Source organism: Pan troglodytes, chromosome 11 (assembly GCF_028858775.2).
Source record: "Pan troglodytes isolate AG18354 chromosome 11, NHGRI_mPanTro3-v2.0_pri, whole genome shotgun sequence".
NCBI classification, from domain to species: domain Eukaryota; kingdom Metazoa; phylum Chordata; class Mammalia; order Primates; family Hominidae; genus Pan; species Pan troglodytes.
The window spans coordinates 25232021-25248666 of record NC_072409.2 but is presented as its reverse complement, the minus strand read 5'-3'; the positions used below and the strand labels follow the sequence as shown (position 1 = coordinate 25248666).

The 16646-nt window shown below is 40.6% G+C and overlaps 1 protein-coding gene across 7 annotated transcripts in view; it reads right to left on the bottom strand.

The window, feature by feature from the left end:
- The window catches only part of FKBP15 (FKBP prolyl isomerase family member 15), a 55411-nt gene that overhangs the window by 31201 nt on the left and 7564 nt on the right, over nucleotides 1-16646 (bottom strand). For 3 of the 7 annotated variants that reach the window (XM_016961453.4, XM_063788401.1, XM_063788400.1), the window contains exons 2-8: nucleotides 14183-14298; nucleotides 9932-10016; nucleotides 9230-9299; nucleotides 5678-5752; nucleotides 5244-5342; nucleotides 2532-2681; nucleotides 1573-1641 (exon numbers count right to left, since the gene is read on the bottom strand). In XM_016961453.4, coding sequence (XP_016816942.2) covers nucleotides 1573-1641; nucleotides 2532-2681; nucleotides 5244-5342; nucleotides 5678-5752; nucleotides 9230-9299; nucleotides 9932-10016; nucleotides 14183-14298 — 664 coding nt within the window. The remainder of the gene's footprint in view (nucleotides 1-1572; nucleotides 1642-2531; nucleotides 2682-5243; nucleotides 5343-5677; nucleotides 5753-9229; nucleotides 9300-9931; nucleotides 10017-14182; nucleotides 14299-16646) is intronic. The other 4 variants (XM_063788402.1, XM_016961455.3, XM_063788403.1 and 1 more) reach the window with 2 other exon arrangements.

The window sequence follows — 16646 nt, the reverse complement described above, 5'->3', positions numbered from 1 at the left end:
GGTTGCATGAAATATACTTATCTTAGATGATGAGAGAAAATGGGAGGAATAAAAGAACAGCAGTAAGAGAGAAAGAAAAGCTATCATTAAAAAGCATGTTTTTGGCTGGGCACAGTGGCTCACGGCTGTAATCCCAGCACTTTGAGAGGCCGAGACGGGTGGATCACCTGAGGTCAGGGGTTCGAGACCAGCCTGGCCAACATGGTGAAACCTCGTCTCTACTAAAAATACAAAAAATTAGCCAGACGTGGTGGTGCGCTCCTGTAGTCCCAGCTACTCAGGAGGCTGAGGCAGGAGAATCGCTTGAACCCAGGAGACAGAGGTTGCAGAGAACTGAGATCGTGCCACTGCACTCCAGCCTGGGTGACAGAGCAAGACTCAGTTTCCCCCCACCAAAATAGAATGTTTTCTAGGAAGTGTGGAAAATGCTTTACATGCATGATCTTGTTTAAGCCCCTCCAAAAACTGCATAAGGTTGTCAGAATTATCCCCATTTTACTTCAATAACTGAAGCTCGTGGAGATTAAGTAACCAGCCCAAGATCACACAGTTAGTAAGTTGTTAAGCTAAGAGTCAACATTAAATCTGTCTAGGTTCGGTGATCATGACTTAACTGCTATGATCTATGGGAAAAAGTCTCCATAGGATTCTGGGAAAAGCGGTCATGAAATGATGGAGAGAACCTTTTTGCCACACAGATGAATGAGTACAGCATGATGCACCATCACTACTATGTCCTGACACCATAATATATCACATGTGTAAAACATTCTTTATTTTATAAAACACCTGCACAGTTAATAAAGAAAAAATTCACAACTTGAACCCAAATTCTCGGATTTCAACCCCAGTGCTCCTCCTGCTGCTGTCACAGTTGCCTTCTACAGTGATTGGAAAGTGCTAATTCAAAGCAACCCAGACAGATGAGATTCAACCCTTTATGATAAGTTTCGAGAAGAAACTGTCTCACTTTTTCCCCTGTTAGGCTATAGGAAGGATGAAATAATATTCTCAGAGTCATAGAATGGAAAAGAAAAGGTCAGGACTACAGAAAACAATTGTAACCATCTTCAATGTAGTGTCTCATAGATAAAAATCTCCCAAATGCAATATAACACATTTTCCCCTCGTATTCTTCATCCAGGCATTTCCAGATGTCAAAAAGATAACCTGATTAGAAATTCCACAGGCCGGACACGGTGGTTCATGCCTGTAATCCCGGCACTTTGGGAGGCTGAGGCGGGTGGATCACCTGATGTCGGGAGTTCAAGACCAGCCTGACCAACATGGAGAAACTCCATCTCCACTAAAAATACAAAATTAGCTGGGTGTGGTGGCGCATGCCTGTAATCCCAGCTACTAGGGAGGCTGAGGCAGGAGAATCGCTTGAACCCGGGAGGTGGAGGTTGCAATGAGCCAAGATCGTGCCATTGCACTCCAGCTTGAACAACAAGAGCGAAACTCCGTCTCAAAAAATAAAAATAAAATAAAAAAAGAAATTCCACAAAATTTAATCTAAGTTAAACCCACTGCAACTGATAAAACCATAAAAAAACACAGTTAAGCCTTTACCTTGATGACTTTTCCTGATCCTAACTTCAAGCGAAGCAACTTATCTTTGTTAGCAGTGGAGTCGAAAACCTGCAATTTGATTGAAGGAAATTAGGCCAGCCAATTTCAAAAATAATAATAACCATTATGATATTCAACTAACTACATACCAGCACACTACTTCTGGAATAGGGAATGTCAAATATACTGGGAAGATAGTTTCTAAAGGACCTGAAATATTAGACCACATCATAGCTAAAGGGTATTATAATGAATATCTCTGAAACAGTAATTTTCCAGGTTTAGAAAAAAAACACATTACTACAACTGTGTATTTAAGCATTTTTCATCCACAATACGCTTTCAAATAAATTATCTCATTTTGATGCTGACACTAACCCTGCCGAGTAAGCAGAGCAAGATCATTAGCCTCCATTCACAAATGGAAAAAAATAAGAGTATAAATGACTTGATCAAAGTCAAATTAGTATATAATTGGATCTCGAATTCAGATTTTTCTAAACTCATAGTCTAAAGGTCTTTCTCTCATATAATATATTGCTTTTAAGGGCTCAATAATATTAAAACACAGTAAGTTCAATGTATTTACAGTATCTACTATAAGAAAAACTATAAGGAGGGTCTAAAAAGAAGTTTTAAGACTTAATCCCGTAACAATATATTCGAGTGTAAAACTGGTATAGGAGGACAAGATATACACATGAACAACTAGCAAAAATAATAGTACTGGGGAAATTGGTTCCCACTTTCCCTAAGTAGAAGTGACAGGGTGGCACTGAGGATCTTTTACACATTCACATTTCATAATATGCCCCCAAAGCAATTGCAGTGTCTAAAGTGGGGATCCTAAAATATTTCTATTTGACAACAGCAGCCGTTCACAGTAATAGTATCTTCCCTGTGAATAGCCCTCATGCTATATAAGTTTACAAAAGAACTTGCAGGGTGCATTTTCTTACCTGGCCCAGCACATGATTCTGAAAGAGCCAGCCGGTATAGGCCACTTCCAAAGAATCTCCAACTTCTACAGCAGGGCCGTCTGCCACAATGAGGTCCTGGGAGAGCACTGCATCCAGGGAAGAGGTACTGTTGCACTTAGCAATGCACACCTGCAAGACAAAATCAAAGCAGCATAAATGTAGTTTAAGCTCAATAAGTACTCATTCCTTTATTGCTACTGCTCTTTCTCAAATAGCTTCATCCACTAACAAAACAGATTACATGTTTAGAAGTAAACCAAACGAAAGCCAGTTATCTTGCCAGGGATCAAAGTGCCTAGGAGTATGGCTTTGTAGTCAGAATGTCTGGGTACAGATCCAGGCACTGCCACTTATTAACTTTGTGACCCTAGCCAAATAATCTCTATGTACCCAAGATGGAGATGATGCTTCACAAATCTCATAGGATGGTTATGAAAATTAAATGAGCTAATATAAGTAGAGTACTTGACAAGGTACCTGGCAAATAATAGTAAGTACTTAATAAACATTAGCTATTGATGATGATACTGATTTACTGTTTCAGGGTTTGGGAACCTAGGAAAGAAAGGGGAGCTTTGAAAAAATGTCAGAAGGCACTTCTAAAGACTGCAGTAGAAAGAAGGGCATTTATAAAATCATGTTGCATTCCCAGAATCTACATCAATACTATCCACAGATTTGGCCATATTATCTTAGCACAAATCTTAGACAAAGGAGTCAGGGGCATCTCTGTGAATAATTATTCTATTCTATTTATGAATAATTATTCTTGGGCTTGTGTTTTAATATTATTAAGCCCTCAAAAGCAATATAGTATGAAAGATCTTTATGAGTTTAGAAAAATGTGGATTTGAGACCCAATTTTATCAGAGTTTTAACATAGTATCCATTAGGAACTTGCTGCTCATTTTCTTTTAAAAAGTTTCAGAGGCTGGGTACGGTGGCTCACACCTGTAATCTCAGCACTTTGGGAGGCCAAGGTGGGTGGATCACAAGGTCAAGAGATCGAGACCATCCTGGCCAACATGGTGAAACCCTGTCTCTACTAAAAATACAAAAATTAGCTGGGAGTGGTGGTGTGTGCCTGTAGTCCCAGCTACTTGGGAGGCTGGGGCAGAAGAATCGCTTGAACCCGGGAGGCGGAGGTTGCAGTGAGCCGAGATGGCACCACTGCACTCCAGCCTGGTGACAGAGCAGGACTCCGTCTCAAAAAAAAAAAAAAAGTTTCATTATTGTAATCAAATAAAAACAATGAGGCATCTTTTTTTTTTTTTACCAAGTGAAGAAGATCAAAAGAAAAAAAAGGATCATTCTAAATGCTGGCAAAGGTACGATGAGAAAACTGATATAAATGTGAAATAGTACAATCTTTCTGAAAAGCAGTGTACCAGAGTGTATTAAGAACCTAAAAATATCTGGACCTTTTGACTCAATCACTCACTTACTGAAATAAAGCTTATGGAAATATGTAGGGGGGAAAAAAGGACAGACTTCTATAAAAAATGCTCACCACGGTATCATTTATTGCAGAGACAGAAAACAATCTAAATGCACAACATAAGGTAATGATTACATCAATTAAGAAACAAATGTTATGGGCTGAATGTTTGTGTCCCCTCAAAATACTTACACTGAAATCCTAATTCCCAGTGTGACAGTATTAGGAGGTGGGGCCTTTGGGAGGTAAGTAAGCCAGGAGGGTGGAGCCCTCATGAATGGGATTAGGGACCTTATTAAAGAGATACAGAGAACTCTCTCACCCTCTTTCTACCATGCGAGGATACAAGAAGAAGATAGTCTGCAACCCAGAAGAGGGTCTCACTAAAACCCGACTGTGCTGGCACCCTGATCTCAGACTTTCAGCCTCGAGAACCGTGAGAAATAAATTTCTGTTGCTTAACCAGACTATGGTAATTTGTTACGGTAGCTTGAACTGACAACATGCATATTATGCAGCCTTCAAAAATGTTTCCAAATAGTTTTTCATGAGGTAGGAAAAGAGGAATTATACATTTTTAAATAAAATAAGCACGATAAAGAACTATTAAAGGACTGTATCTACTTATGTATATCATGCATAGAAAAAAGGAAATATGTTAATAGTGGTTACTTTGAGTAGTAAGACTATGAGTGATTTTTTTAAATGCTTTTCTAAATTTTCTACAATGAGTATGTAGTAACTTAACTCTCTCTCTTGCTCTGTCTATCTCTTTCTCTCTCTTTCTTTCTTTTCTTGTACAGATGGGGTTTCACTATGTTGCCCAGGCTGATCTTGAACTCCTGGGCTCAAGTGATCCACCTGCCTCAGCCTCCCAAAATGCTGGGATTACAAGCGTGGCATGAACCACCACACCCAGCCTAAAACATTCTTTGAAAACACTATTTTTTAAAGATAGTTTTATTTATTCCTTAAGATAATTTATGTAGTAGAAAATTTTTTAATATAGTAAGATTACATTTAGTCTTTCTCTGTTAAAAAAGAAAAAGGCTAAATTGTCAAGCAGTTTCAGTAAGTATTCCTATTATTTTCCTGAAATCATACAATAGGCCGAAGTGGCAAATTTAGTGGGTTTTTTATGCTAGTCACTAACAAAACACAGCAGATTATGGGTTTTCTATATGTTTCCCTAAAATTAAGGGAAATCCAAGCAAGTATTCTGGCTTTTCACAGGGAGAGTAAGATGTTATCACCTGCTTATTGAACTCCACAGCAGCCTTTTCCGACTCAAACATGATGGACCAGTTCTGTCTCTGGTCATCATAAAAGGTGCTATAGTTATTGGGCCGAACCTGGAGAAAGGAGAAATGTTAAGATAATTCATCCACAAGCAGTATTATACCAGATAAACATGACTGCCTAAGCTCATAGAGTAGGGTCTTGACTCAGGTGGACCCAAAGAGAACTATCAGAGATCTTTCTTCTTCCCTCTCACCCTCTACGATTCACCCTTCAGTCCACATTCCCAGAAGGAGCCAAGAGACCTTTCTGAAAGGTTCTGTTAGATACTCACAAGGACACCCAGGGCTGAACCAGTGGATCTAATTTCTATTAGGTACAATCAGACCAGTCTCTCCTGTAAACCTATCCCGAAGGAGCTAACGATTCCAATATGATGAAGTCTTACCATTAGCTCAAAGTTCACATGAATCCTAGCAACCGTAACTGGCTGTTGTTGACTGATATAAAGAAGAATCCTATACTGTAGACAAGCAACGACAGATAGAAAAAAAAAAAAAAGAGCAGAAGTTAAAAGGCAATATAAAATCAGCAATATAAAATCAGCAATAAGTATCAAAGGTTGTGCTTCATACTAAACTAAAAATCTATTCATCCTTTAAGGCTTCAACTTTAAATTTTATCTTCTCACTATCCACATTAATCTCTTCTCATTTTGATCTTACTCTTTAACTGTAATTGGCAATGTCTTCATTTTGTTGGTGTTTTCATTTATACAAGGGGTGACTAAGAGAGAGTGGCTGGTTGTGTAAAAGAAAATATAAATTGTTTTTAAATTGATGAAAAACATAAAATACATGTTCATTATACATATATGTGCCCACGTGACCATCAACCAGATTAAAAAAATAGCAGAGCATTTCCCACACCACAGGAAGCTCCCTCATGCCCTTCCTAGTCAATAATCCCCACCCTGAGATAACCAATATTCTGACTTCTGTCGCTGATTAATTTTGTTTTTTTTTTTTTTTTTCTTTTTGAGACAGAGTCTCTCTGTCGCCCAGGCTGGAGTGCAGTGGCGCAATCTCGGCTCACTGCAACCTCTGCCTCCCGGGTTCAAGCAATTCTCCTGCCTCAGCCTCCCGAGCAGCTGAGACTACAGGTGCATGCCATCACACCCTACTAATTTTGTATTTTCAGTAGAGACCAGGTTTCACCATGTTGGCCAGGCTGGTCTTGAACTCCTGACCTCAGGTGATCCGCCCACCTTGGCCTCCCAAAGTGCTGAGATTACAGGTGTGAGCCACCGCACCCAGACAATTTTGCTATTCTTAAATTTGTATAAATAGGATTATACAGAGTATACTCTTTTGTCTTGCTTCTTTCACTCACCGTATCTATAAGAGTAAGCCTTGATACTTCATGTTCCAGGACTTTGTTCTCTTTTATTGTCATGTAGTATTCTATTATGTGAATATACCATAAACTCTTCATTCATTCTCCTGTTTATGAGCATTTGAGTTGTTTCCAGCTAGAGGCTATTATGAATGATACTTCTATGAACATTCTCCACGTCATTTTTTTTGAGATGGTGTTTCACTCTTGTTGCCCAGGCTGGAGTGCAATGGCATGATCTCGGCTTAGCGCAACCTCCACCTCCCAGGTTCAAGCAATTCTCCTGCCCCAGCCTCCCAAGTAGCTGGGATTACAGGCATGTGCCATCACACCTGGCTAATTTTTTTGTATTTTTAGTAGACACGGGGTTTCTCCATGTTGGTAAGGCTGGTCTCGAACTCCCGACCTCAGCCTTGGCTTTCCAAAGTGCTGGGATTACAGGTGTGAGCCACCGCGCCCAGCCTCTCCATGTCTTTTGAAAGACATAGACATTCGTTTCCCTCAACTTAAAGAATGTCCTTTAATGTTCCTTGCAGTGCAAATCCACTACAATGAATTCTCCCACTTTTGTTTGGCTGAAAATTTATTTTGCCTTCATTTTGGAAGGATATTTTTGTTGCTATAGAATTCTATAATAGGCAGGGTTTTGTTTTCCTTTCAGCACTTTAAAGATATAATTCTACTGTCTTTGGATTCCAATTACATGGACGTTAGACCATGTCCCACATCAATCTTTGCCCTGGTCTCTTTCTATTATTTCTTCTCTCTGTGCTTCAGTCTGAATATTCTCTATGTTACTGCCTTCGAAGTCACTAATTCTGTCTCCTGCTGTATTCTGACTCTGTTAAACCCATCCAATATGTTCTTAGTTTCAGAAATTGTATTTTTCAAATCTAGACTGCCATGTGATTATTCTTATAGATTCTAACTTTTTAAATTCTCCATCTTCTCATCCCTTTTGTACTTTTCCTCTATTTTCTTTAAGATATTATTCCTAGTTGTTTTAAGTGCTTTGTATGTTAACTGCAATATCTAGATTATTTGTGAGTCTGCTCCTAGTTTATTTGTTCCCTTGATTATCAGTTACATTTTCCCACCTCTTCATATGTCAAGTAATTTTTTACCGTAGGCCCAACTTGTATATAAAACAACATGGGGGATAAAATCATAAAACTCTTAGAAGAAAACGTAGAGGTAAATCTTCATGACCTTGGTTTTGGTAATGGATTCTCAGATAAAACACCAAAAGTACAAGTAACAAAAGAAAAAACTTGATAATATGGACTTCACCAAAATTAAAAACTTTTGTACATCAAAGGAAATTATCAAGAAAGTGAAAAGATAATCTATAAAATATCTGCAAATAAGGGTTTAATACTCAGAATATATTAAAAGACTACTACAACTCCACAACAAAAAGACAAACAATCCAATTTTTAAAATGGACAAAGGGCTTGAATAGACATCTCTCCACAGAAAATACATGAATGGTCAATAAGCAAATGAAAAGATACTCAACATTAGACACTGGGTAAAATGCACATTAAAACCGCAATAAAGTACCATTCCACACCTACTAGAATGGCAAGAATTTAAAAATAATAATAATAACAAAATGCTGGCAAGGATGTGAAGAAACTGAAACCCTCATACATTGCTTGTGGGAATGTAAAATGGTGTGGCTGCTGTGGAAAACAGTTTGGCAGTTTCTCAAAAAGTGGTACATAAAATTACCATACGAGTCAGCAATTTCCACTCTTAGTATACAGCCAAAATAGGAACTTGACCATATACTTTTATGTCAATCTTCACAATACATACTTTTTTTGTCTATTCCCAATAGACAAAAGGTATAAACAACCCAGTGTCCATCAACTGACGAATGAATAAACAAAATGTGGTATATACCTACAGTGAAATATTTTTCAGCCATGAAAAGGAATGAAATACTGATGCATGCTAAAACATGGGTGAACTTTCAGGACATTATGCGAAATGAAATACATCAGTCACCAAAGACAAATACTGTTATGATTCCACCTATATTAGGTACCTAGAAAAGGGCAAATTCATAAAAACAAGAAGAGATTTGACCTTATCGGCAGCTGGGAAAAAGGAAGAAGTAGAGTAATTGCTTAATGGTTACACTTTCTGTTTGGGAAATGGATAGTAGTGATGGTTGCTCAATCAATACTGTGAATGCAATTAATGGCACTGGATTATGCACTTAAAAATGGTTAAATGGCAAATTTTATCTTATATATACATATGTATGTGTATATATATGTGTGTGTTTGTGTATGTGTGTGTATACATGCACCCCACAATTGAACAACAAACAAACAAAAAAATGCCCAAATTCTTAAGCTAGGATCATATCACAAAGGTCAAATTTAACAATTTTGAATGGTTGGATTTGTTTTAATGCACAATAGTAAGCAAAATGTGATCATTTACTATATGCTTGATGTTATAAATTAACATTCAATACAAACAATCATCCTTATCTTCTGATAAACAAGACATTGGGCAAGCCAGATAAAAGCCAGCTCATTGGTATTATTTGGGACATCTGAATATACATGAGATGTGGGAGCACTCTCACCTCTCTGGCTGTGTGGTTCCCCAGAACTGCAGCACCAAATTTGCCCTGCTTTACATATTGACCATTTGTGCTATAAAAGGAAGAGAAACAACAAGTATTAATACTTCCCTAAATTCTGCAGAACCAGCTTTCTTTTCTGTCATACAGAAGTGGAAACAACAGTCATTCAGCCTCTAGACAGGGACACAGGTGAGCAGTTTAAATTTTTTTTTTTTTTTTTTTTGAGACGGAGTCTCACTCTGTCACCAGGCTGGAGTGCAGTGGCATGATCTTGGCTCATTGCAACCTCTGCCTCCCAGGTTCAAGCAATTCTTCTGCCTCGGCCTCCCAAAGTGCTGGGATTACAGGCGTGCGCCACCACACCCGGCCCAGCAATTTATAATTTAAAGCTCATATACTACTTCCTTACTCTTTAAATATAAATATCTATCATTCATGCTACCTCAGTGGAGAGGCTTTCTTTGAGCATTTGACAGCTGTTGAGGGTATAAGCATTCCCTAAAGACAGTAGACAAGATAATGGCTTTTCAAGTTTTACCACAGAAATCTCCAATTCAGATGTTAAAAGTTCTACTGATATTTTGTCCGTGGAAGGGCTAAATAACCGTTTTGCAACAAACAGAGGTTTTTCGAGAAAAAGTAGAAGCTTAACTGCACGCCCTTCCACCAAACTTCAGAGGGTGTTCCTTCTCAGCGACTTACTATCGATATGCATGGACTGCTGTTGCGACCAGTATTGTGGGAGTGCTCATGGTGGCTGGTGCTGTTTTTGGTGTTGCCTGATTTCCTGAAGATGAACAAGAAAACAAAGTTGTCATTCACTTCTTGCTTTAAACTAATTTTTTTTAAAGACGGAGTTTCACTCTGTCGCCCAGGCTGGAGTGCAGTGGTGTGATCTCGGTTCACTGCAACCTCCACCTCCCGGGTTCAAGCCATTCTCCTGCCTCAGCCTCATGAGTAGCTGGGATTCCAGGTGCGTGCCACCACATCCAGCTAATTTTTGTATTTTTAGTAGAGATGGGGTTTCACCATGTTGGACAGGCTGGTCTTGAACTCCTGACCTCGTGATCCACCTGCCTCAGCCTCCCAAAGTGCTGGAATTACAGGCGTGAGCTACTGTACCTGGCCTTAAACTAATTTTTAACCATTGAACTAGCTTCAAAATTGATCTTTATAATTTACAGTTAGTGTTGTAATACTTTTATGATTATCCTTATTTGATCCACAAAGCAGCCCTATGATCTAGTCTGGGGGTGAAGAAACTGAGGTTCTAATCACCCAAGTGCCTCACACAATTATACCATGATAGTGCCTAGGTCTGAAACCCATGACTCCAACTCCCAAACCACACACCCCAAATAAGTCTTTGGCTAGACAAGGAGTACTGTCTAAAAAGTGATAGTCCATCTATTTTATTTTCTCCTTCCAGTATTTTGACAGCTATAATATATGAAAATAAAGTTATTTCCCCTTCCCTGTCTTCTAGGGTAGGAAATTCAGTAAGATATTTAAGTCACACCCATTAATTAACTTCACAAAGTACTACAGAGTAGGCTGGGCGCAGTGGCTTGTTCCTGTAATCCCAGCACTTTGGCAGGCCGAGGCAGGCGGATCACGAGGACTTCGAGACCAGCTTGGCCAATATGGTGAAACCTTATCTCTACTAAAAATACAAAAATTAGCTGGGGGTGGTGGCGCGCCCCTGTAGTCCCAGCTACTCATGAGGCTGAAGAGGAAGAATCGCTTGAGCCTGGGAGGCAGAGGTTGCAGTGAGCTGAGATCACACCACTGCACTCCAGCCTGGGTGATGGAATGAGACTCCGTCTCAAAAAAAACAAACAAACAAACAAAAAGGGACTACAGAGTAACACTAACATTTTCAAATACCATGTTAAGAGTAAATCACATTTATACTCACTATATGAATGTGATGGAAGAGTAGTGAGATAATACTGATGCAGACATGACATGCAAGAACTTATATTTTGAAAGAACTTGTTTGATTTTTTCTGTATTAACACTTTTTTTTCTGATTATAGAGTACAAGTGCATTGTAGGAAACTTAGAAAATACAGAAACACATAAATTAAAATGCAACATTTTTGTGTGTACTTCCAGTTATCTTCTTATAATAAATTCCTTAAAATGGAATTATGGGGTAAAGGAGAATAAAAAATCTAAGGTTTGGTTACATCCTGTCCAACTGTTCCTCAGGCTGGACGAGATGGCTCACACAAGTAATCCCAGCACTTTGGGAAGCAGAGGTGGGCAGATCACTTGTGGTCAGGAGTTTGAGACCAGTCTGGCCAACATGGTGAAACCCCATCTCTACTAAAAATACAAAAATTAGCCAGGTATGGTGGGTGCACCTGGAGTCCCAGGTACTTGGGAGGCTGAGGCATGAGAATCACTTGAAACACAGGAGGCAGAGATTGCAATGAGCTGAGATCATGCCACCGCACTCCAGCCTGGGTGACAGAGTGAGACTCCATCTCAAAAAAAAAAAAAAAAAAAAAAATTCCCTTGAACAGAGAGGGTCTTCTGTATTGCTACTTTATTTATTTGAAAATGCCTAAAGAAAACTGTATAGGCAATCTTGCTTCTATAGCTCCCTGCTAAAAGCGTAACAAACTCATAGTTGCTGTCTTCTGATTTAAATAATCAAGTTAGCCAGGTGCAGTGGCCAGGAGTTCAAGGCCGTAGTGCACTGTGATGGCACCTGTGAATAGCCACTACATTCCAGCCTGGGCAGCAAAGTAAGACTCTGTTTCTAAAATTAAGTACAATAAAAAATAAAAATAAAAAACCAAGTGTTTTCATTGGGTGGGAACTAAGGTTGTTTCTTTTTCTCCCATTAACTCAACCACTTTAACTCTGATGCACACTGCTGATGAAGAGATGTGCCACAGGAAATATAAAAGCATAGCCTACTAGAAACCTGGCCAGGTTATGACTTGGAGAATAAGAGAAGCACCTACAGCAAAACTGCCTAAAGTAATAGGTAATATTTAAAGCAGGGATCGGCAAACATTTTCTGTAAAGGGCCTATAGGCTGTGGTATAATATGAAACATGTTTGGTCTTTGTCCTTGGTTCCTGACACAGTGCTCCCAAATCCCTTGTAATTTCCTGAGTGATAAGAGTGGTAGGAACATCTTTTGTATAATCCAATTTTAGCCAGCATGATAGGGAAGGAAGTCTTCTCTGCTTTAACCTACACAACAAAAGTAACTTTGAAATGACCAATTGTTTTTTGTTCTGTTTCTGCTTTCTTCAGCACTTTTCTGCCTATAAAGCCAACCTCCTCTGCTCAGCTCATCACAACATTCCATTTTATAGAATGAAGTGTTGCCCAATTCTAGAATCTCAAATAAAAGCCAATTAAGATCTTAAAACTCCATGTGTTATAACTGTATCTTTTGACAATGCTAATGAGGTGACTTAGAGTGGGGCCCTAGAGGGGTGGAGGCTCAGGATGGAGCCTACAGCTAACCTGTCCAGATAAAAGAAGTGAAAAGTAGGTCTTCCTTCTCACCAAAACACTGGACAGTGCCTACTTAGAGTGCCTTGGGCAGAGTTTGGGAGAGCGGTGTCCATATGGGGCAGAAGGCCTCTCCATCAGTTCCCAACAAAGCGCACGCTATCTAGCTGTTAGAAATCAGGATCCCAGATCTTAGAGAAGCACTCACCACTGGGGGTGAGCTTAGCCAGACTGGTCAAGGATACACAACCTGGCATGTCACTTTTGGAAGGCTGCTAACCCTTCCATCTAACCTGTTAAGGCACAATCCTAGTGCCAGTTGTGATGGCTTTTTTTTTTTTTTTTTTTTGAGACGGAGTCTTGCTCTGTCGCCAGGCTGGAGTGCAGTGGCGTGATCTTGGCTCACTGCAACCTCCGCCTCCCGGCTTCAAGCAATTCTCCTGCCTCAGCCTCCCGAGTAGCTGGGACTACAGGCAAGCGCCACCATGCCCAGCTAATTTTTGTACTTTTAGTAGAGACAGGGTTTCACCATGTTGGCCAGAATGGTCTCGATCTCTTGACCTCGTGATCTGCTCGCCTCGGCCTCCCAAAGTGATGGCTAATATTTAGTGTCAACTTGATTGGATTGAAGTACACAAAGTATTGTTCCTAGGTGTGTCTGTGAGGGTGTTGCCAAAGGAGATTAACATCTGAGTTAGTGGACTGGGAGAGGCAAACCCACCCTCAATCTTGTTGGGCACTATCTAATCAACTGCCAGCGTGGCTAGTATAAGGCAGGCAGAAGAAGGTGGAAGGGGCTGACTTGCTGAGTCTTCCAACTTTCATCTTTCTCCTGCGCTGGATGCTTTCTGCCGTCGAACATCAGACTCCAAGTTCTTTGGCTTTTGGACTCTTGGACTTACACTAGCGGTTGGCCAGAGGCTCTCAGGCCTGCAGCCACAGACTGAAGGCTGCACTGTCGGCTTCCCTACTTTTGAGGTTTTGAGACTCGGACTGATCCACTACTGGCTTCCTTGTTCTTCAACTTGCAGACAGCCTATCATGGGGCTTTACCTTGTGATCGTGTGAGTCAATTCTCCTCAATAAACTCCCTTTCATACATACGTATACCTATTAGCTCTGTCCCTCTAGAGAACCCTAATACACTCTTGTTTTTATTTTGTTTCGGTTTTGTTTTGTTTTTTGAGACAGAGTCTCGCTCTGTTGCCCAGGCTGGAGTACAGTGGCTCACTGCAACCTCTGCCTCCTGGGTTCAAGAGATCCTCCGGCCTCAGCCCCGCTAGTAGCTGGGATTACAGGCACACGCCACCACACCTGGCTAATTTTTGTATTTTTTGTAGAGATGGGGTTTTGCCATGTTGGCCAGGCTGGTCTCAAACTCCTGACCTCAGGTGATCCACCGGCCTCGGCCTCCCAAAGTGCTGGGATTACAGGCATTAGCCACCTCGCTCGGCTAATACACTCTTAACTTACCTGTTGCTGCCGTTCCCTGGCCTTTCTTAGGCTGTTTTGGGGCTGTGTACTGGAAAAATTCATTTCCATGGCCAGCAGCTGCCTGATCCAGTCCAAAAAGTGAGGCCAATCTGGCACTGTTAGTAGAAAATGAAAAATGAAATTTCACTGATATATCCCAAACCTGGAATTATTATAAAAGCTGCTCATCTCCAACCTTGAACAAATACCTCCTTGACTACATCCCACCATTCAGTACTAGAAACACTTCAAGCTAGGAAAGCTGATTTAAAAATTAAAAAAAAAAAAAAAAAAAGAAATAAAAATATTGGACACAGCAAAGTGTCTTTGAAATCAAGATTGTGTATGTGATTTGAACATCATCAGTTGACCCTGTTTATCCCCAGGACCTTGGTCAAGGCATTTCTTTTTTCTGGACCTCAGTTTTTCCACCTATAAATTGAAGTGACTAGTTCAGGTGCTCTCTATGGTATCTTCAAACTGTAAATTCTTGCTTTAAGCAAATCACAGTTTCTAGTCACCCTTACTGATTACTCCCCCTCCTGCTTTTTACTAGTTTATTCAATTGAAATGAAGCTATGATACAAACTTACCCATCAAACATGGTCCCTGCCATCCTTTCATCTAACAGAACCATTCTTTCATCATCCCTTGCAAGAAATCTTATCCCCCACCATTCCACTGAAACTGATCTTGCTAAAATCACTAAAAATTTTTTTATTTGTTTTGTTTTTGTTTTTTTTTAGATGGAGTTTCACTCTGTTGCCCAGGCTGGAGTGCAGTGGTGTGATCCCGGCTCACTGCAACCTCCGCTTCCCAGGTTCAAGCGATTCTCCTGCCTCAGCCTCCCAAGTAGCTGGGACTACAGGCGCATGTCACCACACCCGGCTAATTTTTGTATTTTTAGTAGAGACGGGGTTTCACCATGCTGGCCAGGCTGGTCTCGAACTCCTGACCTCAAGTGATCCACCCACCTCGGCCTCCCAAAGTGCTGGGATTACAGGTGTGAGCCACCAGGCCCATCCGATCACCAACAACTTCTTTGTTACTAACCCCAGTTTACCAGTCCTTATCTTATTTCACCTCATACCACCTTTTTATACTGTCAATTAACTTGTTCTTCTTCAAATTCTTCTCTTGACTTCTGCAGGGGTTGTGGAAGGAACAGGTCCAAATAAGATATCAATAAATACTAACGCAATCCCTGGCTTGTTTTGCCCTATTTCTCTGGCTTCTTTTTAACCCCCTGGGCTCTTCTTCTTCATTTGCCCAATCTTTAAATGTCCATGTCTCCAGGGCTTCATACTTTCTCTCCCTTGGTAGGGTTTCATACTGTCTCTCTGTACTTATTTACCTTGGTATCAAATGCTATCCAAATGCTGGTGATGCTCAAATCTGTATTCCCAGCCCAGAACTTGCTCTTGAGTGCCAGAAAACATAGATATCCCACAGGCAATACAAATGTAACATGTCCAAACCAGAACTCTTATCCTCCAATGCCCACTGCCCCAGCAAAACCTGTTCTTCCTTTTGTGCTCCAAGACCATTGCCAGGTTCAAGGATTCTAGAGAAGGACTCAATGGTCTCAGCATATAGTGGTACTCATGGCTAAGATCTATTACAAAAAAATATACAGAAAAATCAGCAAAAGTAAAAAGTGCACAGGTCGGCTGGGCACAGTGGCTCATACCCGTAATCCCAGCACTTTAGGAGGCTGAGACGGGAGGATCACTTGAGGTCAGACGTTCGAGACCAGCCTGACCAACATGGTGAAACCCTATCTCTACTAAAAGTACAAAAATTAGCCGGGCGTGGTGGCACGCACCTGTAATCCCAGCTACTCGGGAGGCTGAGGCAGGAGAATCGCCTGAACCCAGGAGGCAGAGGTTGCAGTCAGCTGAGATCGCGCCACTGCACTCCAGCCTAGGCAACGAGAGCGAAACTCCGTCTCCAAAAAAAAAAAAAAATTATCCAGTCTTGGTGGTAAATGCTTGGAGTCCTAGCTGCTTGAGAGGCTGAGGCAGGAGGCTCAACTGAGCCCAGGAGTTTGAGACTACAGTGAGCTATGATCATGCCACTGCATTACAGCCTAGGTGACACAGCAAGACCCTGTCTCCCCCGAACCAAAAAAAAAAAAGGATTACTAGATTATCATAAATGTCATGGGAATGAGACTGGTGGCGTTATAAGAAGAGGAAGAAAGATCTGAGCTAGTATGCTTGCCATGTGATGCCCCATGCCATCTCAGGACCCTGCAGAGAGTTCCTACCAACAAGAAGACCTTCACCACATACAGCCCTTCTGACCTTGAACTTCTCAGCCTCCATAACTGTAAAAAATAAATTCCTTTTCTTTATCACACTTTAGGTATTCTGTTATAAGCAACAGAAAACAGACTAAGATATCAGCCAAGAGCCAACCTTGTAAGCAGGGCTTTTTAGGAATAATAGTCTCAGGCTTGCTG